This window comes from Pteropus medius, unplaced genomic scaffold, assembly GCF_902729225.1.
Source record: "Pteropus medius unplaced genomic scaffold, Ma_sr-lr_union100, whole genome shotgun sequence".
In the NCBI taxonomy this organism is placed as follows: Eukaryota; Metazoa; Chordata; class Mammalia; order Chiroptera; family Pteropodidae; genus Pteropus; species Pteropus medius.
The window spans coordinates 1,651,413-1,677,793 of NW_024340692.1; the positions used below are offsets into that span (position 1 = coordinate 1,651,413).

At 35.1% G+C, this 26,381-nt stretch overlaps 2 protein-coding genes and 1 non-coding gene across 3 annotated transcripts in view; 2 read left to right on the plus strand and 1 right to left on the minus strand.

Moving 5' to 3' along the window:
- Positions 1–19,694, plus strand: part of HAUS6 (HAUS augmin like complex subunit 6) — a 34,021-nt gene extending 14,327 nt beyond the window's left edge. The window contains exons 9-17 of the mRNA XM_039870258.1: positions 25–218; positions 847–973; positions 1,453–1,555; positions 6,611–6,692; positions 11,461–11,527; positions 12,015–12,200; positions 13,661–13,796; positions 14,863–15,888; positions 17,146–19,694. Of these exons, the coding sequence (XP_039726192.1) occupies positions 25–218; positions 847–973; positions 1,453–1,555; positions 6,611–6,692; positions 11,461–11,527; positions 12,015–12,200; positions 13,661–13,796; positions 14,863–15,888; positions 17,146–17,210 (1,986 nt within the window). The 3' untranslated portion in view covers positions 17,211–19,694. The remainder of the gene's footprint in view (positions 1–24; positions 219–846; positions 974–1,452; positions 1,556–6,610; positions 6,693–11,460; positions 11,528–12,014; positions 12,201–13,660; positions 13,797–14,862; positions 15,889–17,145) is intronic.
- On the plus strand, positions 11,249–11,379 carry LOC120599074 (small Cajal body-specific RNA 8). The gene has a single exon (XR_005651806.1).
- A 1,847-nt stretch (positions 19,695–21,541) lies between the features above and the next one.
- Positions 21,542–23,173, minus strand: RRAGA (Ras related GTP binding A). The gene has a single exon (XM_039870351.1). The coding sequence runs from the start codon at positions 22,898–22,900 to the stop codon at positions 21,959–21,961; it is 942 nt and encodes a 313-aa protein (XP_039726285.1). The 5' UTR covers positions 22,901–23,173; the 3' UTR covers positions 21,542–21,958.
- Between the last annotated feature and the right edge of the window lie 3,208 nt (positions 23,174–26,381).

Genomic DNA, 26,381 nt, shown 5'->3' on the forward strand with positions numbered 1-26,381 from the left:
ACTTTTTTTTCTCTGACTTCTTAGTTGCACATAGGAAACGTTTATGAGACTGGAAAACTGAACCTTTTAACAGTTATTCAGTTATTAAATGAAGTCTTGAAAGTAATGAAATATGAACATTGTCGGGCTGACCAAGCAAGACTGGCAATAGACCTTCGCTTCCTTGAAAAAGAAACCAAATTTCAGAGAGAAAGATTATCGGATCTGAAACATATGAGGTACACTAGTAAGATTTTTCATTATTTTATTGGGGGAGGAGTAGGATGGTTTTGATAATTTCTCATCACAACTCTTGTGTAGTTAACAACTCTTTAGCTTTGGCAAACAAGTGTGAAAATTTTACTAGTACTCAAAAACCTTATGTCATCAACTCCCAGAGAGATACATGAAGTAGAAAGAAAAAGTAAGGTAGTTTTCTTTTTGTCTGGAATATAATATTAGCCCTAAGTTTAATTTTTTACGAAATAATTTTAACTTTTCTGTAGCTTTTCTTTGGTAGATTCTACTAATAAAACTATGGCTTAGAAAAATGTTTTATTTGAGCAGAGTGACTGGGAGGTATGGGCTGCCTTTAGGAATGAACAGAGAGTGAGAACAGAATTCCTACTAGAGTTTGGAACCAGGAAACAAAACTGTATTTTAAAGATAAATGGAGTAATAAATGTATGATTGCTTTCTGGTTTTAAAAGAAAAAGTGGTATTTTAGGTTCTTAGTGTTCATTGTGAGAGTTTATTCAATTTATATGTGATGTATTGGTTGATCTTTCAGTTACATTCTTAAATTTTACTTAATACTTTTTTATATACTCATGTTTTGAATAAAGTTATTTTTTTATGCTGTTATAGGCATAAATTGAAAGAAGATCTTACAACTTTAAGACATTCTATTATTGAAAAACAAGAAGAATGGCATAAAAAATGGAAAAAATACCTTGGTTTGTCTCCTTTCAGTCTAATTAAAAGTTGGACTCCAGTAAGTAATATCGGCTTGCCTTTTGGAGAGTAGTTTAATGCAAGGAAATCTCTCGATTTATCATGTTAGAAATGACCTAGAAATGCTGTGTGTATGTATGTTTGTCATTTTTGCATCTGAGCCTAAAATTCAAATGTTCAGTTTCTGTAATTCTTATAAATACATATTAAAATATTCATCAAGCTGCTGTTGTGATTTATAGTTAATACTCTTAAATTCAGAGGAGTGTATTAAAATGACAATGAGACATTCCTCTTGATGTTTGCTGCTATTACATGTAAGGCATAGCTGGAGGCAAAAAATAGTTTTCTTGTTCCTAATATTGTATGTTTTAAAAATAATTATAGGATAATTTATATGCAGAGTGATTCTGTCTTTGTTCAGGGGGAAAATCATCCATTCTCAGATTAATTTGGTATTGTTTTTGTGGTAGTGAATAAAATGTGTACATTTCAAAATTATGAATTCTTTGTTTTAAGGCTGTGGATCTTTTACCACCTATGTCTCCCCTTTCGTTTGATCCTGCCTCAGAAGAAGCATATGCAAGAAGTATTCTTTTGCAGTATCCTGCTTCACTTCCAGGTTGGTATTTTTTTCTCTTTTAAACTTTCCTCTCATCAATATTTCTCACTACGATAACTGTTCCTTTACATTCTTTCTTGTTTTTTTTCCCTCCAATTATTTTTTAGTGTGAAATGAACATCATTTCACTCAGGCAAAGTATACAACTCTGGCATTTAGTAAATTCACAAAGTTGTACAACCATTACCATTATCTAGTTCCGGAGGATTTTCATTACCTCAGAAGGAAACGCTGCACCCACTCCGTATCCATTAAAAGTCACTCCCCATTTCCTCCTGCCCCAGTTTCTGACAACCACTAATGTACTTTGTCTCGCTATGGATTTACCTCTTCTGGATATTTCTTGTAAATGGTGTCATATAAATATGAACCTTTTTGTGTCTGGCTTCTTTCACTTGTACAGTTTTTCACTTTGCACAGTGTTTTCAAGGTTCATCTAAGTTATAGCATGTATCAGTACTTCATTACTTTTTATGAATACATTCTAGTGTATGATTAAACCATATTTTGTTTATTTATTCTTTGATGGACATTTGGGTTGTTTGCACCATTTGGCTATTATGAGTAATATTGCCGTAAACAGTCATTTACAAGTTATTGTGTAGAAGCCCACAATTTTTAAACATGAAAGAATGTTAGTTATTACCTGAATACTTACTACCTGTTTCAACAATTAACATTTGGCATATTTGCTTTAACTATGAATGTTTGTATTTTTGCTAAACCAAGTCAATTCTAGACAGTGTAATACTTCGCTCTGTTTCACCATGCATTCTCATAAATGATGTTTTCCTACCATAGTAATTCCACACCTAAAAAATGAACAATAAATCTATAATGTCTTATTAAGCTTCCTTAATTATCATACCAACATCACACCTAAAAATTAACTTCTCTATAATATCTAATATCCATTTCGTATTCAGTCTGCCAAATTGCCCAGTACTGTATACACGAAATTGTTAATGGGTTCAGTAAATGTAAGACGGATAGGTAGAGGAATAAATGAATAAAAAAAGCATATGAATTATATAGCCAGGATGGAACAGGTAATAAGTTTAGTCCATAGTTGAGTTCAGGCAGGCTGGACGTCATGGTAGGACTTAGGAAGAAAATGGTGAACACAACTGGTATAGGTGATTGGTTTAGGAGTCAGGTATATATGGGGCAGACACTGGTTGGAAAAGAGAGCAAGGCTCAGAATAGGTGCTAGCTGAAGAGTAGAACATTTTGACTGCATGGTTTGATGAATGAAAATGACCTCAATAGAACATTACTTATGATAGAATTTGATAGCTCCTGGCATGTATGGTTGGCATTGTGTCCTCACTTCAGCTTGGAAAGGACCTTTGCACTCTTGTTAGAATTAATTTAGGCTCTGTAAAACCATGAAATTGTTCTCATGTCCGTTCAGAGATCTCTGTCTGCCTTGAAAGTGAGGGCCTATTTGTGTCTGCTTAAGTCTAGTTGGAAGTCCACATTTTAGAGGTGTTTGATAAGTTCTCTGGAGGTAACCCTGTCTTCTGACATTGCACAATTTGTACTCTTGGGACTCCTTTTATTTCCCAAGGGCAGAGCCTTATTCTGAGCTGGGGAACTGTAACATTTTTTTTATACTTTTTTGTAGTAAAACAACTTTTTTCTCTCCTATACCTTACATAGTATGTCTTAGTCAAAGTAATTTTCGTTTAAGTTTTTTTTTAAAATTGTATTTCAGCATATAAGAAATGCAGGGAATAATATAAATACCTGTTTACTGAACATTCATTTGACAAATCTTTACAATATTTGCTTTAGATTTTTTTAAAGTAACATATGTAGTTAAACCTTGGGTATCTGCCATTTCTTAACCTCATTCTTCCTGCATTTGCTGAGATAATTACTATTCTGAATCTTATATCTATTCTGATGTGTGTTTATAAAAATTTTACTTTATCTGTATGAATCTAACAATACATAGTATTGTTCTTCCATTCTAAAGTTGATGAATAAAATGTCTCTTATGCCCCAAAATGTCCAGTGAGTGCTCACTCATTTCATTTGGTTGTTTTGTTCTCTTACTCACTTTTATTCTAGAATAATTCCCCTGCCCCCACTTTTTAAAAACGACATTATAGAAATTGTTTTTAACAATCATTGTGTTTAGATTTACCAACACATTTACAGATTTTCTTTCTTTTGGTTGCTATTACTTCTGTACTTTTTTTCTTTCGAGAAGTGTATCTCGAAGTATATCCTTTACTTTTAGTAATGGACTCTGAAGAGTAGTCTTTCGTCTTTCTGGGAAACTGTCTTTATTTTCACTTAATCCTGAATGATAGTCTGACTGGATGTAGGATTCTAGATTGACACTTTATTTTTCCTTAGGACTTTGATATAATCTTATTGCTTTCTGCCTTATGTTGTTTCTCAGACATTTACTGTCGATCTAATTGTCATTCATTTGTAGGTATGGTTGCTTATAAGACTTCAATTTATTTTTGTATTATGCAGGCATATTCATTGAGATGTGTCTAAATGTAGATTTGTTTTTATTTAGCCTGTTTGGGACTAGTATATATTTATTTAATGTGAAGGCTCATATCTTTCTTTAGTTCTAGAAACTTACTCACTGATTTCTAATATTGTTCCTCTCATTCTTTTGACCCTTTGATTCTGTAACTCCTGTTGGGACTTCTGATTCTGTCTTTCATATCTCTTAATTTCTCATTCATACATAATTTTGTAACTCTGGGCTGCATTCTAGGTATTTTCCTTGAATCTCTACTATGGTTTACTAATTATCACTTTAGTTATGTTTAATTTCATTTTTGACTTATTCCTTTAGTATTTAGTTTTCGTGAATATACTTTTCATTTGCTTCTTTTTCAAAACTGTCTATTTTTCATGGTATCATCTTTCCTTATGGCTTCTGTTTCTTTTTTGCTAATCATTTAAAATGTACTGATTTTATCTTTGTCGATTTTTCTTATATCTCTCTGTTTCAGATACTCTGCTCCTATATGCTCTGCCTACTAATTTTCATGGTGGTTTGCTTCCTATTGAAACACTTGACTATGATCTCAATGACAGTCTCCTCACCCCTGGAAGAGTCACATGGGCCCTGAATTGTAGAAGGGTCTCTACAGAGTGGCCTAGGGACTCAGGAGTTTCCCTTGAGCTAGGCCGGTTAGTATCTCTGGTTTGGGATTCCTACAATAAGTAGTTAGTGTAAGTTCGGATTTCACACCTCCTTTTCAGTAGGCTAGGTTTTAAATTTCCTTCCTTCCTTTCTCCTTCTTTCTTTCCTTTTTTTTCACTCAGGACTCCAGGTTGACAGCAAGCTTCTCTGCTACTTTCCTAGTCCAGTTGGCAGAATTTTTATAATCTCTTCAGAGGCTGAGCAGCCTTTACAGTGTTCTGCCTTATGCCAGTCTCTCAGATTCCAGCCTGAGTGATCCAAGATGATATTTCTTGTTACCATGCAGCCATTATGTCTCCGGTGTTCAGCCTCTGGACCCTATCTCACTGAGCTTTCATTTCTCAGTGTGAGCTTACTGTGTTGATCATGCTTTCCATCTTTGGTTTTGGCATGTGATGATTTTTATTTTCTTCTGGGCATTTTTTCCCCTTACATTTTATTTAGCGGTTCTCGTGTTTATGGTAGGAGTCACTGTCTGCTTCATCTTGGTTCGCTTTGTAGTGATGAGTTCAGTTTTTCTTTTTAACCTCCTAAATGCCCTGTTATGCCTATCCCCTCCTTTGCTATCCTTACAGCTTAAGTACTGTTTTTGTCATTTCTTGCCTAGAATTGTGTTATAACTAGCTACTCTGCCTCCAGTGTTTTGTTTATTCCATATTAAAAGTGGCTCTCAGTGGTCTTTCTGTAATATAAACATGGTCCTTTTCATCTCCAGGTATAATACACATCAGTGGCTTCCTGTCACCTATTACCTTTAGGAAAAAGAAAAAGAAAAAAGCTCTAAGCACTTTTTCACCTAGCAACTTTTACTTTACAAACTCTTACATACCAGAACAAACGTGCATCAACTGTGCCCACCACCATCAGATATTGTTTATAGTTATGCATAAGCGTTTTAGTTTGTGGTTGTCAAGTTTGTGTTATTTGTGTTCATTTTTATAACGTTTTATAAATCTCAGTAATTCCGTCATAATTAGTAGCCGCAAAAGCATAGGGTATTGAAAATGTTATAAGATGGCATACTATTATGATGGATTAAAAGGAAAACTTTATGTAATATCCATTGGCTTCTTCTATAGTATCACTTTGGACACATGTGTAAATAGTCTCTCAGAAGCTAACATGTTGAAAGAAGAAGAGCCGCCCCTGGAATATCAAATCTTCTGTAATCTAGCCATGGTTTTCCTCATAAGTTTCATTTCTTACCAGTACTTTTACTAGATATACCCTCTGCTACTCCATACCAAACTTATACCTTATTCTCTCAGTACTTTTATGCCTTCTTCACATTCCCTAGTCTGGGGCAGATGCCCTTCTGCCTCCTTGCATACTTCTATCATAATACTATAGCAGTATACATAATTTTCTACTTATCAAGTTTTTTCTACACTAACTCCTTGAAGGTAGGTCTCCATCTTTTATTTCTTTCTCCAGTTTTTAGTACAATAATAGCTCGTAGTTCTTCAGTGATATGTTGAAGAATAAGTACATAGGTTGAATGAAGTCATAGATGCTGAGCTGAAATATGCTAAGAACTATAACTTTTTGTTTTTGCTGGTTTATATGGTAATTGCATGATCTGTGTACTTAAACATGAAACATAGCTATATAATGCTGGAGAAAAATGGACTGTCTCTTTTGGAAACTTAGTGTTAGTTATCAATCTTTTTAGAAAAGCCTATTATATATTCTTTATCACTGTCCTACTGTCACTTTATACTTAACAATTAAATAATTGTCTTTTCCTATTAGCATTCTTATTATTCTGATTTTTTTGTTTCCTTCACTTAAGAAGTTGTAGAATTTCAAGAGATCTGCCAATATTAGAATGTAAAAACATAAATAAAGAGTTATTAATTTTTCTATTTCTTTAGATATACCTAAGCAACATAACCAGGAAAATGATTGTAGAAGAGCCACTGATACACTAGGAACTGTATGTGATCTAGCCAACAGGTAAAACAAATTTGATTTTCATATTGATTTTTTCCTCCTTTATTAATTTTTGTCTCATTTTTAGCTAGTTTTTAAGCTTCTCTACTATGGGATAGTCCATAATTTTCTTCTCTTAATCAGACAGTATTTTTCCACTGCTAATCTATATTTTCAGGAAAGACTCAACATTTCTGATGCATGGGCATATATTTTTTCTATTTTTCTATTATCTAAATGTTGGGATTCATGGGGATCATCTAATTTTTGAAGGAAAAAACATGGAAATTATCTGATGAAAATTTGAGAATTTTTGTTTTTTTATGTATGTAAACTTCTTTGAAACCAGTTGTAGCTATTGACTAAATCCAAGAGTTCAGGGACTTTTGAGATCATCTACTCTGGTAGTCTTCAGTCTGTATTCTGTTGTGCCCTTTGGTTCTGTGAATGAATCTAATTTAGCCTGTGGGCAGTCCAACCTTTCCTACTTCAACCTGAACAGCATATAATATCTGTATTATATTTTGGTGTATTTGTATTACATTTGATATAATATTATATATGAAATATGCCATTTGATAAAAAAGAGTTCTCAAAAAAAAAAGACTTCTGATTTAATCAGATACCAAAATTTAACATTTAAAAAACCTGAACTTACTTAGTTTATTGTAACTTCCTTCAGGAGCATTCTCATTTTCTTTATTGCCTGTTTTCTCTATTATCCCATTTTGGCCCCTGAAACTGATGGCAGGTAATATAAGGGAAAATCTCTAAACTAAATATATGTAATCAGCTTGCGGAATATATTTTTTTAAATTAAGTAGCAATCAAATACAGACATACTAAACAGATTCTTTTATTTTATTTTATTTTTTTCCTGTTACCCTTTGTCCCGAGTTAGGTATTTTTCAGTCCAATTTCCCCATGTAAATGAGGCACAGATTTGGAAACAAAATACTTAGAATAATTCTAAAAGTAAATTCTAAATTTTAAATGAATTGAGGTCCTTTTTATACTCTGAATAAGTCGAAACACCATAACATGGGTCAAACTTATACAGTAGTACCCCTTTATCAGCAATTTCAGTTCCTGCAGTCAGCCATGTTCCATAAATATTAAGTGGAAAATTCCAGAAATAAGTTTTTAATTGTGTGCTGTTTTGAGTAGCAGGATGAAATCTTGGGCCGTCTGGCTCTCTCCTGCCTGGGATGTGACTTATCCCTTCTTCCAGAGTATCCTCACTGCCTAGCCATTAGTAGCTGTCTTGGTTAGGAGATGAACTGTCGGGGTATCACAGTGCCTGTGTTCAAGTGACCCTCATTTTATTTACTAATGGCCCCAAAATGCAAGAGTAGTGATGCTGACATTTTAGATATGTCAAAGAGAAGCTGTGAAGTGTTTCCTTTAAGTGAAAAGGTATGTATATAACATACCTGTATATAAAACATGGTATGTATAGAGTTTGGTACTATCTGTCATTTCCGATATCCACTAGGGGTCTTGGAATGTATTTCCCATGGATAAGGGGGTGGGGCACTACTGTATGTGAAATTGAGCTATTGGTAGTTTCCTCTGCAGTAATTTTTTGGTTCAGAGGAGGTCAGGATGAGTTGTGGAAGAATTATATTTTTATTCTTAGATCTGGATGTGATGTTGATTTTCTGAGTACCTAAAGACATAATGAAATCTGTGAAGACTTGATATTGAAGAGAAATAGTGGAGTTATTAGGCTTTTATCTTCTTATCACAGTTGATCTTAAAGCATGCTAGCGGGGAATAGTTGGTGCCTCCCAATCTTAATTATGTTTTTGGTTTGTCTTCCTGTGAGAGAGCATATTAAATATGTTGATTAAAAGTCTCTCGCTGGACTAAAGATTGATGGAGTTAGTAGATTAGTTAAAAAATCAGATTTTATTTATGAACTTTATTGAACTTTAAGATTCTTTCTTGAAGTAGAATTTTGTACTAAGATGTGTTATCAGAATTCTACAGGAGCCAGACACAGCTTGTAAGAATTTAATTTAAATGACTTCTCTTAATATGGGAAAAAGAAATCGTATAAATATATTTTGATCTCCACATTTGTCTTCTTATCCTTTTCCTAGCTCATGGATCTTTTAATTATCTTTTGATACTTTAATTATAGGTTAGGATATTCAAGGGAGGTAGGGGAAGGGAAGGCTTTTGATGATGAAGGATAAGTGCTAAATGGGATATGAAAGGTTATTACTGCCTGATGGCAGAAGAGAGGTGAAGAGTTGAGTTACTGGGATGTGGAGATAAACTTGTTCAGAATTCTTTACTATAAAAGGTATTTTATAATAAAATATTTTATTAGTAACGTAATGTGGGTGGATTGTATGTAAAGAAAATAATGCCTTTTTTGCATGTAGTTATACTAAATTATTATACTAAAAATTTTATTGGCATCTTATATCAGTATCAATGTAGTTAACTGGAAATTCATATGTGGATATAATCAGTATAACTCTTCAGTTAAAAAACATGGAAAGAATATAGTTTTTAGAGTGTATTATTAGCCTTTTCACATGCAGTTTTCATTCACAGGTACTAAAATATAAATAGTCTTCTCTGTAAATCTCATGTCTGGTTTTGGTCAGATGAGCTGATGGAGGCTTCACCACACTTAAAACCAGAATTCAGTGATTGATGATGCCTTTATTATATACTGTGGACACTACCTCTTTTTTCAATAGTTTCTGGAAGTGAGTTCCATGATATTTCTAGTAATGGTGATGTGATTATTTTTAGACCTTTAACCACTATAGTTTCTCCTTTACTGCATTTCAAAGATAGGGCAGTATGATCTTGCATGCCTGTCAACAAGGTATCCTTAGTCTTAGAAATTGAATTTCAATATTATATCTTTCTCTTTTTATAAACCTACTTACTATTTCTGTTAATTGTAGACATATTGTAACAATACCACCAAATAAAAATGAAAAATTGTTAACCAAAATTTTTAATAAATCGCTTGTCAGATTATTTCCTCAGGATCATTTTTAGGCATTTTTTTACAATCATAAATTTAGTTCTAATCAAAGCATGGATATAGTCTTGTATTATAAAATACAAAATTTCCTAAATATTACCATAGTATAAATACAGTTTTTTTAGTGTGTTGTATGTTTACTTAACATTACCAATTATTACTTGTAATGGCTTTGTAACATTTCATTTATTTTTAGACTTAAGTTTTTCTAAAATTTTTACTCCTAAAAAAAGCATGTCATTTTCTTTTTTTTCTTTTGGAAGTGCTCTTTCCTTAGGAGCAAGTCCCGCAATGGGATCAGCACCCTTTCTTTTGTTCTTGTACCGTGCCAGAATTTCATGGGCCTCAGTTTTGGCAAGTAGATTGAGAGTAAGGACTGAGCCAGGACTGCCTTAAAGTTGTTTTGGATTGAGATATTAGCAGTGCCGACCGCATGTTGCCAGTTCAGAAATGAGAGAGAAGGTATAGAATATATTTCCATTTTTCTCTATTATGAGGCTTTGCAGGATAAAGTAGAAAAAAATTTGGTAGCATCTGTAAGAACCTTATCCTTAAGTAACATTCATCGATCAAGTCAATCTGTCAGTCAGTTACAGATATGTGTTGCATTATCAAGTATCAGGCACTGTTAGCCCCTGGGGATAGCCTTTAGAAAGACATAGTCTTCGTCTTCAAAGAGCTCACCATCTCGTGATGACATCTTAATGGCCTTGGTTCATGGGTTGCTGGCCCTGCTTCAAAGGGCTTTTGATCATTTTAATGTTAAGTTTTTGGAAAAACTAAGATAAAATTGCAGTAGATAGTTCATCTTTTGCCTTTGATGTATATAGATTATGTCCTGTTGAGGTGAAGCTGAAGCTTGAGCAGTTTTAGTGCTTTTGCATTGTTTGGAAGGTAGATGATGATTCTAAAAAAGACATATTTGAAAAACTTTGAAAAAGCATATTTGCTATTTTATAAAATATCTGAAAAGCTGTTAATTTTATATTTCTGGCTGTGAACAGAAGCAAAGCCCTGTCATGGTTGATGTTGAAAGTGGTCTCTGGTTATCCTGCCTTTTATATTACCTAGAATAGAGAAGCTTTTGGCCGTGAACAGACCCAGTCCATGATTAAATTTGATGAAGATGAATGGTTAAAGTTATCATTGCTTTGAAGGCTTCAGAAATTTAATAACTTATTTTGTAATTATAATGAAAATATGCATAAGGTTTTTATGTTTATTCAAAGGGACAAGATAATCTAAGATTAAAGAATACTATGTGTAGAATGCAGCATACTGAAGTTGAATAACTGACTTTATGGTAAATGTAATTATTTGCTGTCTAGTAAAATTCAGCATAAGATACGATTTTGGATATGAAATAGCTAAAGAATCTTAAAAGAAAGAACTGCTACAATGAACTATGATCTAAAGCCAGAAGACATTATAATAATGTGATTCTAATTAATTGAATTTGTTCTTACCCTGTACTCAAGTTCTTGAGTGTTCATCAAATCATTTAACCCTTGTAAAAAAATGCTCTCAACCTAAAAATATACAGCAGGTAAGGCAAATATTCATAATTTGGGAGGCTGATACACAAATTGGGCTTAAGTACTGCTCTAATTGTCACCATACCTCCCTAGAATAAACTGCCTTTTGATGACCGGGACGAATTGAGTGAAATCGTAACGGACAGATACGGGGCAGACAGTGTCTTTAGAATATTCAGATACATCAAGTGAATGGTATTTTTTCCTACTCATAACTTGGGTTGTTATCTTTTTTTCTTTTTAGCCCTGCTTCTTTCCTGTTGCAGCCAGTTTCATCATCAGATAGAAAAAGTGTTACACTATTTGAAAAGGTACATTTTAAAACAATTTTTAATTAATTCTGACCATACTAACTTATGATAAAATATTAATTATTTTTATTGATATCCCAATTAAATTTTAATTTTCACATGTGCCAGTATTTGCACATTAGTACCATTTCTATTTATATATTCACTGTTGCTTCTAAATGAGAATATGAGAAAAGAATCTCTAATGAAGATGATGCATGATTATTAAGGTTTTATTTTATTTTTATTTATTTATTATTTATTATTATTTATGCCTACAGCACTTTTCTTCCTAGGTGGTCTCCCATTCAAGTACTAACCAGGCCTGACTCTGCTTAGCGTCCAAGATCAGACATCGGATTTGTTCAGGATGGCATGGCCATCGGCCATGGACTGTGGCTCCATTGGGGCACAAACCCAGGACCTTCTGTGTGTAAAGCAGACATGCTGTCACACTATAGAACCATGTCCTATTAAGGTTTTAACAGTATATGTCTATCTTCTTCAGGACACGAAGATGAGAACACCTAGAAAGGATAATGAAACAATTTCTAAGAAGACACTGGAATTTGAAATGGAAGACCTCCCATCATCAAATACTGCAAAGAATGTAGAGAGTAGTGCATTTGGAGAGCCCCTGCCAGTTAAAAAAAGTGATCCATTCCAAAAAGAGCAAGATTATCTGGCAGAAGAGGTTAGAAAAGGATTTTAACAAGTATACCAAATTATCTGTTATTTCTTCTATAGTGTTGTGATTATAAGTGAAGTACAGTTAATTATTGATTTATTAGAGATAATTTGAGAAAGGAGGTCAAGATAATAAAAATGGTTAAAGCAAAATTGGTCCTCAAATGTAGAAATAGATTTCTTATAAACTTATTAAGAGTACATCCATGGTTTAGAACTCATGTCCCATCCTATAAATATCCAGAAGTATAAAAATAATACATCTATGATATTTTTGAGATTAACTATTACATTAGTTGTTGGGTAAATATAATCAATTATACTCTGTTAAATACTCTGTGAATGTTGTCTTTTGCTTAGCTGAGCTTCCTTTTTTTTTTTGAATATTAGATCAAAGACTACAGTATCACATTATTACTGAACAAAGGTTTTTGTCCTGCATTCTAAATTTTTTAAAAACTGATTAATTACATCATTGTTCATGATCTTTGTTTTCCTAACCAGCTTTGTTCCTTCATGCTATTCTACTTTATTGGCAAGTGACCACATGATAGTACTATTGCTCAGTAGTAATACTGAACTCAGTTTACACAAATTAAATGCCGAAGCCTTTTTTTTTTTTTAGGGGAAGCAACCCTTGGTTGACCTCATAGATTGCAAGGACCTTGTCAGTTTACAATCCCTTATTTTTTTATTTTTTTATGCCTGCAGCACTTGGTCTTCCTAGGTGGTCTACAAGCCATTCTTTAATGTTACTTATATTACAGTTTCCTACAACATCACTTAGCATTGTTTGAATTTGGATAAGTAGCCAGAGAGTAAATTAGCTACTTTATATTCCTGAGAGAATGAAAGAAAAATTTGGTTTAGTGATTCAGGTATTGGAGTTCCCTTCTCTATCTCAGTTCTATCTCAGTTCTGATTAAAGTAATGAATAGTGTCCAAATAAGAGAGCTGGATGTCAGTCATTTTTCTTGGTTGTAACATGAGGAGGTTGGGCAAGTTTCATGGTCTCTAAATATTCTGTTGTTTCTCTTTGTTAGTTGATTACAGTAAAGAAAAGATGGTCAGTTGGTCTTTTTTTCTTTTCTGATATGGAAGGAAAAGAACATTTTTTGGTTAAAAGAATGTTATTAAGCTCAAAGATGTGGTGGATAGTAGTGTAGGTCACTGTGTAGTCAAAACTATCTCTAAATCTTCCCAAGTTTCAAGATCCTTATCTTTTCTTTTCTTTATAATGGGATATATAAGCGAGGAAACATTGTGTTGATTTCTATTTGGCTTTTAAGAATTGTGCCTAGACAGTCTTTAGGGATTGTCTGAGAGCTATATTGTTGAGCTTATTTTTGTGTCATCTGTTACGGGAAGGTTTGCTGACTGAAGTGCTTTTTGTTATTATCAGGACTTTTCTTGCATTCTACCAATGAGCTTAATTTGGGGGTAATTACTTTTTCTGTTCTGTTTTAGGTTGCGAGGACAGTTTTATCTGATTCACCACAGCTCTCTACAGGAAAAGAAGTAAAACTAGAGCAACTGATTGATTCTTTAGTTTCTAACCCGTTCTTAACAAGGAACCAAATTCCTCGAACTCCAGAAAACTTGAGTAAGTTTATAATGCTTTCTGTCACGTTTTTTCTTAGACATTACTTCTATTAGAACCATGGTCTGACAGATCTTCTGGAAGTTCACTTTAAAACTCTTTTATATCTTTAAGTTTAGTGGTAGTGGCTCCTTGTTTCGATGTAAGGGACTTTTTATTGAATTATTAAATGTGGGCACTCTCACTTGTATAGCAGTCCTCTTTAGCAGTATTATTTTGCACTGGTACTGTACAGTTTTGTTTTTGTTGTATAACTTGACTCTTTCCTAGAAAATAGTTGATCACTTTTAAAAAATCCTTACCTCCACATCTGATCTGTGATCACATTTATAGAGTATAGAGGCTGTTTTCTCCTAGTCAACAAAGCAGCATCAGCCAAAAACTACGTATAGAGATCTTTTCTACCCTTCCTAAAGCTAGCCAGAATGTCCAGAACTTTTTTCTTATAACCTATAATTTTTGTCAGCAAAGTTTTGATATTGTTGTCCTTATGTAGGCACATAATCATGGTTGAGCGGTTAAATATAATTTCCATTATGCTGCTAGAAATGACATATTTAAAGTGAAATTGATTCACTTCAAATAGAATCCACCACAGCCTGATGGTGGTCGGCAAACTTTAGCCTACAGAACAAATCTGGCCTGCCCTGTGTGTTTTTGTAAACAAATTTGTATTGAACACAACCTTGCTCATTTGTCAACATGTTAATGGCGGCTTTCATGCTGCAATGGCAAAGTTGAGTAGTTGTCATAGACCGGATAGCCTGCAAAGCCTAAACTACTATCTGAACATTGGCCCAAAAATAGCTTTTTAATACATGCAATTTGTATATGCTGTGCGAAAATATATGCACATTTCAGAACAGCTTTTGTTATTTGTGTGTTATCAGTTGGAGATGGAGTTGTTTGATGTTGTTGGGCTTTGGTATATTGTGGGAGCCTTATCATCCAACCAGCATATCTATGGAACATAGTAGCTTTATCTTGAGCACTAGAAATGAAATGTTTAATTGCATGCTGTGTTTGCGAATATTAGTAAATTGTGTTTTCCCTCCCTTCATTTAATTAGTAAGTGATATTAGGAGCTCATGGAGAAAAGCTGTTGAAATGGAAGATAACAGAAGTACAGAACCAGTTCAAATGGATACTGAACATAGAAAAATATTGCCAGAATCCTTACGTGTGTTGCATAATCAAAAAGAATTTAGCATGGCCAGTTTTTTCTCAGCAACCACTGAATTTGATTATAGCCATTCTCATTTGCCTGAAGAGAAAATTGTTTCAGATTGCCTCAAGTGTTCGCCTCAGAAACGTGTGGTGACCAGTCTCATAGATAAACCAACGACACAAAGTCAGTCAGATTTGTTAAATAAGAAGATAATTTGCAAGCAAGATTTGGAGTGTACTGCTTTACAGAACAACCTTCTAGAAACTACCCAAACAGAGACGCTCTCTCCTGCTGTAAGCAGTAGGAGAGATGTGATAGGTAGCAGTGAAGGTGAATATATTAAAATATTGGAATACTCGCCAGCTTCTTACAAAGAACCTTCCATGCATAAAAGTATGTTATGGAATTCTTTTCAGATATCAAGTGGAATTAGTTCCAATAGTTTTAAGGATACTGATTTTGGCATATTACATGAAACTCTTCCAGAAGAAGTTGGCCACTTAAGTCTTAATAGCTCCAGCAGTACAGAAGCCAATTTTAAACTGGAACCAAATAGTCCTATGCAAAGTGGCATTTTTCCAGAAGATGTTGTGAGAGAAAGACAGACGACTCCAAAATCAGATTTAAATTTACAGGCCATTTCCAGTAGATATGAGGCTCTGAAAAAATCTCTGTCTAAGAAAAGGGAAGAAACTTACCTCTCTAATTCTGAAATACCTGAAGGACACAAACCACAATTGAGCCCTACTCCCTCAAACATGCAAACAGATGGTATGTATAACTTTTTGGATACTCATGATTTGCACATTGACTATACAAAACCATCTTTACGCACGTCCCTTTCACCACTAATTAAGTTTTCTCCAGTGGAACAAAGACCGAGGACCCCAATATCATGTAGTCATGGAGAACTACCTAATTTAAAAGGTAAGATAAAATAGATCTGTACATGTTGATCAGTTGAAGTTTTCTCTCAACTTTTCATAAAAATAGTGTGCAGTGAATGCTACATGAGCTTTGTTAATGTGACAAAACATTCTCCTTTCAACTAGGATGAGAAGAGGGAACCCATCACTTTTATGGTTACTTTCAGAATCTCTAGTGATGTGTAGGTAGTTTACAATTGGTATGAGACAGGATTGGAAAACAAAACCAAAACCCCGAAATCTGTTGCTTTTGTAATACAAGCTACTGAAATCTCGACAGAATCTTCTTGGCTAGTGGAAGGAAGATGGTTCTAAAGAAGTTGAGAAACACTATGTTAAATATCATTTTTGTAATAATATCTATGATTTGCTTTGAAATAAATTTGGTGGGGGTGGGGAGACAAAACAAGTTAGGTGAGTACATTAGTTTTCTAGGGCTGTGGAAACAAAGTATCTGGAACTGAGTGGCTTAAAACAATAAAAATTTGTTGTCTCTGGAGGCAGTAAGTTCTGGAGGCTAGAAACCAACATCAAGGTGTTGGCAGAACTGTGTTCCTTCTGAAGCCACCAGAGGAAAATCCTTCTTGCTTCTTCTAGCTTCTGGTAGCCCTGGGTGTTCTTTGGCCTGTGGCATCATGACTCGATTCTCTGCCTCTGTCTTCGCATGGTATTCTCCCCTTCAGTGTCTGTGCACTTTCTTACTAGGATGCCGGGCATGCAGATTAAGAGCCCACCGTACTCCAGAATGACCTCACCTTAACTAATTATATCTACAATGACCCTATTTCCAATAAAGCCACACTCTGAGGTCCTGGGGTTAAAACTTCAATATACCTTTTTGGGGGACACAGTTTAACCCATTAGCTATTAATAATAAATAATTATTGAATTATTGAAGCTGGATGATGGATACATTGGGTTAATGATAATCCTCTTTTGTATATTTTGAAAATTTTCATTGTTAAGAGTTTAAAGCATGTTAGAACACATATAGATCTGGTGATACTCTTTACATATCACTTTGATTTGCCCATGATAATTAAATACTGGTATATTGAAAAGTATTCTAAGAGGGATGTATTGATATTTTCCAGAGAGTATCTGGAGAATACCTCAGTGAGAATAATGGTAATTATATCATAGTTAAGTATTTGTATGTGAATTTTTTACTTAAGAAAACTGAAATTTGCTACTAAGAATCTGTCCTATTTTTTTTTTTTTGCTTATCCTTTTCTCCTTTTTAAAATCAATTTTGCAGAAGAAGAAATCTTAAATAAGAGCCTTGATACAAAAGAATCTCCATTCGACTTGATGAAGCAGTAGCCCTGTTAATTTAACTGATGTCTTCAATTGAAGCAGGCTGATTTAAAAACTGATTTATAATTTAAATACACATTGGAAGTGTAATTCTTTTTTCAAGGTCTAAAAAGACTTAAACAGTGCCTTTTAGCTTCCTCTAATGTTTTTAGGTAAGAAGATTATGTTTGGATTTTCTCTTTGTATTATTGTATGGGGTTGAAATGTGAAGTATTTGGAAAGTAAACGTCAAGTTACATGAAGCCATTTGATTTCTTGAATCTTGTAAGCATTAAGTAAATGGCAAAGTAGTAGTTTAATTTATTAGTTTTAATTTCAGTTAATTAAGATAAGGATGAGTGGTTTTTGATGTACTTTTATTAAGTGGTTAACATAATAACCATTGAATACAATGATCTTTCATTTTAGGGAAATATACAACTTATTGTTTCTTAATGGAACATTCTGATACTAACCAAAAAAAGTGAGAAAAATAGTGCCTTGAGATGTGTAGTCAAAATGACTAAGTTTAAGTTTGAGAAAGCTCTAAATGGGCTTAATGATTACTCAAGTAGGTTGATCCTGAAAAATGTTTGCTCGAATGAAGTGCATGTGATAGTAAGTGAAGACTGGGGCAGAAGGAATTTAGAGAAAAGGAAAAAGGTAGAGAAGGAGATGACTATACACTTTTAAGGAACACTAACTATAAATCCATTTAGTGGGTTGTATAGCAGATTTATATTTAGTCTAATTTAGACTTGGAGAATTTAACTCTAGTTTTATATTTTAACAAAAATAAAAATTAAAAAATTTATGTGTCGTTTGGTTTTTTTGGGGGGGAGGGTAGTGTTTTGAGGGAGAGGAGCTAATTTTGATTATGTTACTTTCCTCGTAAACCATTAGTTCCCCGCTGCCTACAGAATAGCCTCAAAATAACTTGAGGAAACTGAATTTTGGGGTTAAGTAACTTGTTCAGTGTCACGCAGCTAAGTCAGTGGTGAAGCTAGGATTTGATCCTATTTTCCTTCAGTAATAAATCTCAAGACCCCATAGAAATAACTAAAAGGCCAATAGGATATGGCTGCAGGGTTGGCCTCCTGTAGATCTTCTGGACTCCGAGTGGGAGTCAGATGTGAGGCCTCTTGTATAGTATCCTGCCTCACTTATGGCCCACAGCCAAGAAAAGAGCTTATCTCTAGCATCAAAGTGAATACATGCCATGGCCCTCTGAACCAAGAGGAATGAGCACACACTGGAAGCGTGATAGCACCTACAGTACTCCTCTGTAGCCCCAACTTTTAACCATCAAAACCTTTTCCCTTTGCTAAGAAATTGGCAAGGAGAGAAAAGGGAAAGGGAGAGTTCTGGAAGTGGATGGACCTAATAGTTGATCTTCCTTCACTTATTTTGGGCCAACTGTCTCTCAGTTGTTTGTTCAGTCCCAGTTTGAAGGCCAGTTTTTGTTGTGTGTTTGAGAAAAGATAGCAGAAAAAAGCACAAACTTGCAGTGGAAAAGAGGAAAAGCTCCTAAGGTGCTGTATTCCTTTATTAATACAATGAATAAAGGACTCTACAGGTAAACTGGGAAACTAGTCTGCCTTAAGAAAACTGAATCCGATATTAACATGTTGGAGAGGAGGTAGAGCCATCATTATCTACAGACTGCCTGGGCCATTCCTACCTAGCTACTTAATACATATAATTTCCTTTAATTCTTATAACTGTAAGATAGTAGAAGGAGTAATAGAGGAATCTACATAGGGGACCTTCATATTTGAACTCTTCTGGAATTAGCAATGTAATTAATGGAATTTAAACAAAGAAGTGACGTGATCAGAACAGACCCTTGAAGTCAAAAAGCTGCTATGTAGGCAATATTGGAGAGGGAAGGTCTAAATACAGCCAAGTCATAATCAAAATGGTTTAGGAGAAAGTGAAATTTGAGATTTTTAGTGTTACTGAAATGCTTTAATGAGTATGGCTCTCTAGAAACCTTAATTCACAAATCTGAAGCTGGAATACTTTACCTTCGTCTTCCAGATTATCACAAGTATAGCTGTCCTTGAAGACGCAGAACAAATCTCACTTCCACCTTGAAATCTTCATCTACCCTTTCCATGGGCCTATCCTTTCTCTGAAATCTGTGGTTTATCTTAACTTTTATTCATTTAGTATTTTTCACTTAATTGTTTTTATTATACTTTCTTTTCCATGGTCGTGTGTGCTCTCTAGCTATACCGATTATATACATAGCCATATGTACACCCGTGTAGATGTGTGTGGGAGGATGTGTCCACACATGTACTCAAATGAAAATACTGAACTATTGGAATTATTTTCTTTGCCTCTTCTGTGATGGAAGTAAAGGTAAAGAGGGGTACTTTATTGTTGTAAACATACTTTTTCTCATTATATACATAGATTACACAGAATGTACCTTGTCTTATTCACTATTTGTAAAATAAAGTTGTGTAAACTGGCTTCTCTGTCAGTTTGAAACTTTGGATAATGCCAAAATGTCCTAACTATTTTAAATGTTTAAAGAGGACAAGCATGTGATGTTACTTAACATTAAAAATGTTATCTAGTAGAATAAAGACTATTTGAGGTTAAAAACATTTGGGAGTAATTTAACTGAAAACAAAAATATAAGTGTTTTGAAACCATTCTTTTCCATGTGTTTCTTAACCATGATCTATGAAGTCAGTTTTATCTATAGGAAAAACAGGAATTCCTTGTTTTTTTTTCCTACTCTAAGAATACTAAAGGACATTTTAAGGACATTTTCCTCAATGTAAGAAAAGTATTTTCTAAAGCAAAATTCTCTTCACATTAATTGCAGATAGTTTTTTCCTCATGTGCTTGAATGTCAAGTTTACATCCTAAATTTAGTATTTGTGAGTCCTCTATGGGACTATTTGTAAATATGTTCTACATACTCATACTCTAGTCTTGAATAAACATTCAATATTATACCACCTGGCTCTGGAATTTCCTGTACATCAAAAAGAATCGTGCCCTGCGAATCATAAAACGATCACGGTCACATTTAAAGTATCAGTAACCTGATCAGCAGAAATTTGTGAGGTTCAGTGATTCAAGTTAAGAGTGTTTTATTACTGCCATTTTAATTACTAGATTTACTAAATGTATTTTAAAGTGATTTTAAAGAGTGCATCTGTACTTCAGAGTGTTTTTCTGGAGTCTTTATATTTATTGCAAAAGGCCCTAATTAGATGAGTTTAATAATCAGGTTGCTCTGTAGGTAGGGACCGTCATCCACAGCTGCTGCTATAGTGTTTAAAAAATGTTAAAATACCTTTATAAAGCCTTGGAAATTCTAAAGTCCTATCAGTTGTATTTAATGTCTGTATACAGAGCTAATGTCTCATTTGTAAAATGATCAGGTTTCTTGGTTCTAAAATACAGAGATTGCAGTTGAAACAATCTTTAAGGCAGCTGGAAAGGGACATTTTAGGTTTGTTTTCTGATTTCAATATACATTGTCAATCCAAATTAGGAATCTCAGAACCCTCCCCCCGAAGTAGGTAACATAATCTGATTCATTATTATCTAATTTCCAAATAAACAGATGGGAAATTGATTTTGTCCAAAGTGAGTAAAACACAGAAGTCACTTCACCCTTGACTTCAGTTTCCTCTGCCTGTAAAGTTAGGGGAATTATATAAATAATATACATCTAAAAAAATGCTAGGACTTTTATGATTAACTTTTGTCAGTAGAGGCAATAATGGGGTTGTAATAGAGGGGGAGGATCTGTAATCAAATTGTCTAGGTTCAGCTGTATGTCCAATTAGTCATAGCAGTTTTCTCATGTTTAGAGATAAAAAGTAATTTACTTCATAGGTTGAGGATTAAATAAGAAAGTAAACATTAAGTATTTAAGAGTACCTGCCATTTAGTAAGAACTCAAATATATAAGTTCCATGTCCAGTAATTTTGGGGTTGGGGGCAAGAATGGCTCAGTCAGTGGTGGTGATAGCTGACAGTACTGAGTATGTGCCAGGCACCATTCTAAAAGCTTTCCATGTTGTTTTGAATCCTAACAAGCCTATTTTGTAGTGCTATTACCCACATTTTACAAATGAGGAAACGAGAAATAAAGTACTTCACCCAGTTCACAGCACTAGTAAGGGAAGAGACTAGACTACTTAACTCAGGTCAGGTGGTCTAGCTCTAGAGCCAATACACTTAATCACTCTGCTACAGGTGCTATGAAACACTGCTGACGGGCCAAGATCACAAAAGATAAAATTTACCAGTTAAGCAATACTTGTGGGCAGAATCTTGAGATTTACATATTAACTACCTTCAAATTATTTTCAAATAAGACCATATTTTAAATTGCTAACAGCAAATGTTTATTCATGATTGAAGCCAAGAATTTATAAATGCATTTTAATACCTTGCTGATAAAATAGTAACATTCCATCTTTGCAATCTTGTAAGGAATACAGGAAGATATTGTAAAGGCTTAGATTTGTCTATTATAACCAGGTAATCAGAACACACACACACCACCTATTTTAGTGTTACACCATACTAACTTTTCAGAAAGGCCATCTTGAAGCTCTACTGGATAGCTGAGTAAATAGCGTCCAAGGTTTAAAGACTGGGGAGTAGGGAAGAAAGATGGAGTAGTAAGCAGCACACATTTCAAAGCCCACTTTTAAGCACACGACATTATGAATACTAAAAAAAAAGATGCGGGGAAAAAAGGCAATTAAGCATTTTCAGAAAGCTTTTGGCGATATTCAACGCATAAGGAGGCTGTGCTTGGGACCATCCACTCTCTCCAGCTTCTCAAAGTGTTTCCTGGCATTGCGAATGTTGATCAGAGTAGCTGCAGACGGGATAGACGGATCGGACATAACCACCATCACGTACGTGTTTGATGTGAAGATGTCGATGAAAGCAGCGAAGTTAGAATTCCTGACTTCCATGCTCTGGAAAGAAGCGGCCAATTTACTGCAGCTCAGCTTGAACTGCTTAATGATGTTGCTGATCTTCTCAAATCGGTGGACGTCACGCTGCTCTTTGCATTGGTAATGGGAAATGACCAAGAACGTAGCTCTCTCGAACAGCAGAACTTCGTCGGCCTCAATAATTTGGGCAAAATTCCTTAGGTTCATCTCCAGCTGCTGAACGTTGGGAATCAGCTGATAGACAATACTGGACCAGGCTTTATAGAGCGTTTCATCCCAGATGGATGTTCGAAAACAAGCGCACTCCAGGGGGCGAGACAAACGCCTCAGGTCTTCCTCTCTCTCTTTAAAAATCAGGTCACGCTGATCCTCCTGAACCAGATCCATTTTGTGCACCAGGCAGAAGATTTTGGCATCAGGAGAGTTCTGGAGGATGGCCTCCAGACACGACTGGTAATAATGCATGTCCTTTTCCAGTTCGCGGCTCTCCACGTCAAACACGTAAATCAGCACTTCGACATTACGGAAGATGTTGTCTCGCTGGCTGGTGAAGTAATTTTCCATGAAGGTGTCCTGACCGCCACAGTCCCACAGGTTCAGCACCAGGTTGCCCAGAAATCGGACGTGGGAGTGCTCCACATCAATGGTGGCACCCAGGCGTCGGGTGTCACGAGCAATATAATTTGCAAAGATAATCGACCTCATGCTGGTCTTTCCCGACCCGCTCTTCCCCATCAACAGCACCTTTTTCTTCATGGCTGTATTTGGCATCACCCGCCGGAGCTGCCGCGGACTGGGCCTTAGAGCGCGGCCTAACTGCAGCGCGGAGGGCGGGAAGGGTCGGGCGTTGCGGGGCCTCCGCAGGCTGGGCCGCGCAGCTGTGCAAGTCCGGGAAGCCGAAAGCGCGAGTTGGGGGCTGGAAAGGCCGCAGCCAGGCGAGCTTTTCCTCAGAGGAGAGTGCACTGGGGAAAACGGCTGCAACAGCTCGAGAGGACCGTTCGCCTTCCGGAGAGGTGAGTCGCGGCGTCCTCGCTGCCACCCACTTCCGGTGGCGATCTCGCGATAACTTCTGCTCTGGGCCGTCACCGCCTAACGAGCTTTGATAAACTGCTCTTTTAATGAAACCGAGCAGGCCTCCTTTTCCCCCCGCACCCCCCGCCCCGAGAAAATAGAAGGAGAACCCAGGATTCTGGTGTTCGGTTCTCCTCTTTCAACCGGGTTTACGGTTGCAGGGTGTACATGTGTGATCAGGAGAATGCTGCCATCTCGCGGCCAACCCTCTTGCCTCGACACCACAACTGGCATTATGAGCACAGTGTGCCTGGATGGTTTTAGGCCCGGGCAGCAGACAGGTGAAGGGGAGGAAGGCATAACTTCTCAGCCCAGTTAGTTCTCCTGGTTTACTGAGTACGAGGGCAGGACAGATGAAAACTGTACGGATGAGAAAAATGAGACTTTGAGAAGTTAAGTGATGGCCCAGTGCTACACAATTAGATGGTAGTGAATCCCTACTGGACGGTGTTCTGACTTCCAGTTAGTGCTTTTTCCACTTGGGAAGCAAGTTCCTTTCTTACACCTGCTTTCCGGGTAATCTCAGACTTTAGAATTTATAATAAGCATCCCAAAGCTGAGGAAACTATAATGTGAAACCCATGCATTAGCTCAATCTTCACAATGACCCTTTGAATAAATAACCAGGTTTTCAAGTGAATAAATTGAAGCTTAGAGGGGTTAAGTAACTTTCCTGTTACACATCTACTAAGTGATGAAATGCAATTTTATTTTAAAAATATAAACAATATATCTTTAAAGTGTACAACACAATGATTTGGTAGCACATAGCGAAATGATTATTACAGTCAAGCTAATTAATGTATCGAATATAGTACTTTTCTTTTTCTGTGTGGTGAGAGCATCTGAAATTTACTCTTGAAAAATTTCCAGTATTCTAAACAGTGTTAACTATAGTCATCATGCCGCTGTTTACATCTCTAGACGGATCCATCCAATGTAACTGAAACTTTATACCCTTTAACCAATGTCGCCTCTTCATCTCCCACCTCCCTGCCCATGGTTAACGACCATTCTACTCTCTGCCACTGTGTATTCGATTTTTTTAGGTTCTACACTTAAGCGAGATCATGCAAACTTTTTTCCTTTCTGTGTCTGGCTTATTTCACTGAGCATAGTGTACTGTATTGTAGTTTCATCCATATTGTTGCAAATGGCAGGATCTCCTTTTTAAAGGCTGAATAATATTTCATTTGTTTTTTTAAACTATTTCTTTTAATGTAAAATATTTTAGGATTTTCTGTTTAAAACTAAACACGCATTCAGTTTTATAAGCCACCATGAATATTCTCCAACGCCATGTTCTACAAGTAGGTATTGACATACATTTTAGCTAAAATATATCAATAGCAGAATTCTTGCTGTCCCATAGGTAAGTTGAACATTTTTGATTTTTAGCATTTAATTTATTTAAATGTTTCTCATTTTTATATTGGATTGTAGTGATGATTCCCCCCCCAGTTTTATTGAGATATAATTGACATATAACGCTGTATTAGTTTTAGATGTACAACATAATTCGATATATGTATATATTGCCAAATAATTACCACAATAAGTTTAGTTAACATCCATCACCTCGCATATTCACAATTTTTTCTTATGATCTGAGCTTTTAAGATCTATTAGCAAATTTCAATATATAATACAGTATTATTAACTACAGTCACCATGCTGTACATTACATCTTTAGAACTTATAAGTGGAAGTATGTACCTTTTGACCGTCTTCACACATTTTTCCCACTCCGCAACCTCTGCTTGTGGCAATCATCAGTTTCATATACCTATGAATTTGGTTTTTTTTTTTTTTTTTGAGATTCCACATATAAGATCATACAGTATTTGTCTTTACCAGTCTTATTTCACTTAGCACAATGCCTTCAGGTTTCATCTGTGTTGTTGTAAATGGCAGGATTTCCTTTTTTTATGGCTGAGAAATGATCTATCACATTTTCTTTATCCATCCATTGATGGACATTGGGTTGTTTCCATGTCTTGGCTATTGTAAATAATCCTGCAATAAACATGGGGGTGCAGATATCTTTTTAAGGTAATGATTTTGTTTCCTTTAGGTATATTCCCAGAAGTGAGGTTGCTGGGTCATATGGTAGTTCTATTTTTAATTTTTTAAGGAAATGCCATATTGTTTTCCACAGTGACTGCACCAGTTTATATTCCTACCACCAGTGTACAAGGATTGCCATTTCTCCACATCCTCACCAACACTTGTTATCTCTTGTCTTTTTAATAATAGGCATTCTAACAGGTGATAACTCATTGTAGTTTCGATTTGCCTTTCCCTGACAATTAGTGATTTTGAGCATCTTTTCATGTACTTGTTGGCTATTCGTATATCTTCATCAGAAAAATGTCTATTCAGTTCCTCTATTTTTCAATTTTATTTTTTTTCTGTTGAGGTATATGAGTTCTTTATATATTTTGGCTATTAACCTTATATCAGATAAATTATTTGCAAATATTTTCTCCTATTCCGTGCGTTGACTTTGCCATGAGAAGCTTTTTAGGTTGATGTAGTCCCACTTGTTTATTTTTGATTTTGTTGTTGTACTTTTGGTGTCATAACCAAAAAAAATGTTTCCAAGACAATGTCAAGGAGCTTTTTCCCCATTCTTTCTTCAGGAGTTTTATGGCTTCTGGTCTTATTTTCGAGTCTTTAATTTATTTGAGTTAATTATGTGTATAGTATAATGTAGAGGTTCAATTTCATTCTTTTACACGTGGCTGTCCAGTTTTTCCAATATCATTTATTGAAGAGACTATCCTTTCTCTATTGTGTATTCTTGGGTCTTGTCAAAAATTAGTTGATCATATACACCTGGATTTATTTCTGGACTCTTTTTTCTGTTTCATATGTCTGTTTTATGCCAGTACCATACTGCTTTGATTACTATAGCATTGCAATATAATTTGAAATCAAGAAATGTGATGCCTTCAACTCTGTTCTTAAGATTGCTTTGGCTATTTGTGGCCGTTTTTAGTCCCATATGAATTTTAGAAGTATTTTTTTCTATTTCTGTGAAAAACACCATTGGCTTTATGATTGCATTGAATCAATAGATGGTTTTGAGTAAGATGGACATTTAAATAATATTAATTCTTCTGATCCATGAACACAAGATGTAACTCCATTTGTGTCTTCTTCAATTTCTTTCACTATT

Bases quoted from the DNA above. Each gene is read 5' to 3' on its own strand.
- RRAGA (XM_039870351.1), bottom strand. From the start codon at position 22,900: ATGCCAAATACAGCCATGAAGAAAAAGGTGCTGTTGATGGGGAAGAGC.